The sequence below is a fragment of the Trypanosoma rangeli genome (genome assembly GCF_003719475.1).
Source record: "Trypanosoma rangeli strain AM80 chromosome Unknown Tra_15.4_contig_00383, whole genome shotgun sequence".
Taxonomy (NCBI): Eukaryota; Euglenozoa; class Kinetoplastea; order Trypanosomatida; family Trypanosomatidae; genus Trypanosoma; species Trypanosoma rangeli.
Window position 1 is genome coordinate 13,755 of NW_021706122.1, and position 3,422 is coordinate 17,176.

The 3,422-nt window shown below is 53.5% G+C and overlaps 3 protein-coding genes across 3 annotated transcripts in view, besides 2 other annotated features; all 3 read right to left on the reverse strand.

The window, feature by feature from the left end:
• TraAM80_08173 (malate dehydrogenase) overlaps window positions 1-336 on the reverse strand; it is a gene marked incomplete at both ends in the record, with an annotated part of 1,464 nt that extends 1,128 nt beyond the window's left edge. The window contains one exon of the mRNA XM_029384933.1: window positions 1-336. This exon is cut by the window's left edge and continues 1,128 nt beyond it. Coding sequence (XP_029235270.1) covers window positions 1-336 — 336 coding nt within the window.
• Window positions 337-658: 322 nt separating this feature from the next.
• On the reverse strand, window positions 659-1,735 carry TraAM80_08174 (malate dehydrogenase; the record flags this gene model as incomplete). Its single annotated transcript, XM_029384934.1, has 1 exon — window positions 659-1,735. The coding sequence occupies one exon, from the start codon at window positions 1,733-1,735 to the stop codon at window positions 659-661; it is 1,077 nt and encodes a 358-aa protein (XP_029235271.1).
• Window positions 1,736-1,820: 85 nt separating this feature from the next.
• Window positions 1,821-1,847: a microsatellite.
• Window positions 1,848-1,996: 149 nt separating this feature from the next.
• On the reverse strand, window positions 1,997-2,686 carry TraAM80_08175 (adenylate kinase; the record flags this gene model as incomplete). The annotated part of the gene is made up of 1 exon (XM_029384935.1): window positions 1,997-2,686. The coding sequence occupies one exon, from the start codon at window positions 2,684-2,686 to the stop codon at window positions 1,997-1,999; it is 690 nt and encodes a 229-aa protein (XP_029235272.1).
• Window positions 2,687-3,292: 606 nt separating this feature from the next.
• Window positions 3,293-3,324: a microsatellite.
• Window positions 3,325-3,422: the final 98 nt, after the last annotated feature.

Consider the following 3,422-nt stretch of genomic DNA (forward strand, 5'->3'; position numbering starts at 1 on the left):
GGCGCACGCCGCGACAAGGTCACGCACAATGGAGGCATTTGTGTTGAACAAATCGTCACGCGTCATGCCCGGCCTGCGCGGCACACCAGCAGGGATAACAACGAGTTCGACGCCGTCAAGGGCCTTGCTGAGGTCCTCCTTGGCGTAGCCCGTCACCTTGGCGGGAGAACAGATGTGGGAAAGGTCTGCAGCAACGCCAGGCGCACCGCGAACATCGTAGCAGCTGATTGCAGACACCAAAGGATTGTTCTTCATCAAGAGGGCAAGGGGCTGGCCAATGCCACCAGCGGCACCAAGGACGGCAACCTTGCTGAGGCAGGCGGCAGAAGTGCGCATCATCGCTCGTACTTTCTGTGTATTACTTGATCGTGTGTTGTTGTTGTGTTTTGGCTTGTTTTGTCGGGAACTGCAATTCCGGGCAGCCCAAAAACATGACGAGAGGAAAACGTGAAAGAAAAAGATCGTACGTTTCAAAAGGCAGCACACACGCGAGGAAAAAAAAAAAACGCAGCCAGCCCCCCCCCTCTTCCCCACACGCCGGCAAACGCCATGCAACCGCATCCGCCCCGTACGTGCGTACTTATACAGGCATACAGGACACATGTAACAAAAAAAAAACACAACGTGACACGTCATGTATACAAGCGTGTCACCACGCCTACAGGGCCGCCTCAGGCCTTCCAGCTGCAAAGCGCAACCCCGCCTCAACATCCCCCGCTATAAAAGGTACCGCTGTTTCCACCAGCTCCCTCTCGTACGCCGTGAGAAGACCCAGCGGCAGAAGTCGCGCCACACCTTCCTCGCCAAGTTCCACACGTGACGCAAAAAAAGGTGTCTCCTTCCGCATTGTCGACTCCACAAAGGAACACTCAACGATGCCGCGGTCCCCTCGCAGAGCCTTCAGCACCGACACAGACCACTCCAGAACGGCATGCGCCAACGATAACGCCACCTTTGGCTGTAGTTCCACGGAAGCCGCCTTTTCATCCTTCAACTCACAAGCAACACCACTCGCCCCGTAGGTGGAATGAGATCCACACGACTGGACCCGGTTACACACATGGATAATCCGCTCGTGAGGAATCTGCAGCGTAGTCTGCGACACAAGAGGACACGCAGTCACACCTCCTCTACCGCCCACCACCGGCACATTCAAGTCGAACGGATTCATTTGCAGTTCTTCGGCCACGAAAGTTCTTGTCCTAATGACGTCAAGGCTCGTGACACCCAACAGCTTACGCGGATCAAACACACCGTTGCGCACCAACACCTCCCTTGCAAGGGGCACAAGCGCATTAACGGGACTTGAAACAACACCAATAATGGCCTTTGGGGCTACCTTAGCCACCAGAGTCATTGCCGACATCAATTCTGGACCAGACTCTCTCAATGCCATGTCAAGCTGAGCCCTACATGGATCGAACGCACTCCCAGAGCAAAACAATACAAGTCGAGCCCCACGCAGGGCCAGCTCCCAATCGCACGGATCTTCAAACGCCCTCACACCGGTGTTAGTGTCAATGTGAGAAAGATCTGCAGCCACGCCACGCACCAACCCCACGTTTGCCCCCTGACCCACCTTAGTCAAAGGGCCACAACAGCACAACTCTGTTACATGCGGGCAGAGCTTCAAAAGCAGGGAGAGGGTCTGACCTACCACCGTCGTCGCACCAAAAACAACAACCTTCCCGGTTGCGTTTTGGGGGGGCACTCGGCGCAGGTTAAAAAATACCATTCACTCGCTTCAGAGGGCCACGCAGTGGGTGCGATTCCTAGTGATGCCGTTACTTCCACGCCCGGAAGAAGCATGCAAAACATGGAAGAAAAAAAAGAAAAGCAAAACAAAAAGGTACTGAATACTGAAAACGGCGACAAAAAAAACCCGCACCGGCGATCGACAAAATACACATCCAATGGAAAGAACAAAATAGAAGTGCCCACAGCAAGGCACACCCCATGCAGTCCTCATTCGAAGCACCCAAACGCCCCACCTCGATCATCCTTGCCAGGAGAAAAATCTCGACCACCACCGACGCTGCCTCGAGGCAAACAGAGGACTCAACACGTGACATATGGCACTATGCACAGTATCCACCGTTGCGCAACCGTCCACAGTATGCCATAGCCGCTCATCACTATAGACAAGCTTAAGGGCGTTCAAGTCACTGTGAAACTTTGCGAGTCGCTGTCGCACAGCGTCCTCGGTGTCCTCCGCACGCTGCACCAGCGGTTGTCCAGTGACATCATCACGCCCTTTTACATTTGGGGGGCTGTACAGTGTGTGGTACATACGACCAGAGGCAGGGTGCACCCAGCGCCCTGAAAAACGCTCTATTAATAGGCGATCAGCAAAACTAAGCAGCACAATGGCGTCCGGCTTGATTCCCTCGCCACTTAACAGCCGCGCCTGCTCAGCTGTCTTGGGAAAGTCATCAAGAATAAACCCATTGCTACAGTCCGGTCCACGCGTTGCTTCCGCAACGGCATGTGCAAGCATCCAGTCAGGAATGGGTCTCCCCTCTTCAAGGAGAAGACGCAGCTTTTCACCGAACGCGGACCCGCCGTACTCCACCGCGTTCGACAGCGCGTCGCTGGGAGTGACATGGCACACACCATAGTGTTCCTTCAGCACTGTACTGGTGGACGTTTTGCCACTGCCAGGGGGGCCCAGGATAAACAGACGCATTTCGCTGGTAAGGCAGTCGATAAGAAGGAAAGCCAAAACAAAAAAAAATCTTACTCCTTTCCTTCTACCTTTCTTTACAGACGCCTCCACTCACCCAGTCGTTGTGTGCTGCCAGTGGGAAGAGACAGACCAAAAACAAGGTAGCAGCTGACCCCATCCACCCTAAGCAGCCTCAGTACTACCGGTCAAAAAGAAACGACAAAAAAAAACAGAGAAGGAAGAACGAGACACACTATCAGGAAAAAACGTTTTGGTAGGAACGCGACGCACGGCGTTTTGTTTGGTTTCCTTTAGTTCCCCTTCATCTGCTGCTCCACAGGTCATTGCCCGCCCGCTGCTTTGGTGGTGGCCCATCACGGCCATTGCCCGCCCGCTGCTTTGGTGGTGGCCCATCACGGCCATTGCCCGCGCCCCCAAACACTCGAGGGCCCACGTGTCTTAGTTACATCGAATGACAGTGTGTGGCATTCCAGTTACATTCCCCGTTTTGTTCTGCCCTCTTTTAGACACTCCCTCGTTGCCTTTTGGCAACCGTAAACCTTCTCGTTCCCTCATTAGCTTTTAGTTCCCTCCCTCTCAACAATTAGACCCGAATTTCTCCTTACTTTTTTATTGTTGTTGTTGTTGGTGTTTTTTTTTGACCCCTCTACGTATTGTTCCAGGCCGAATAGTCCAAGCACCTGGTTTCATCTCCGTGGTGCTCCTCTTCCTTCCGCATTATCACTTAATTTGATAC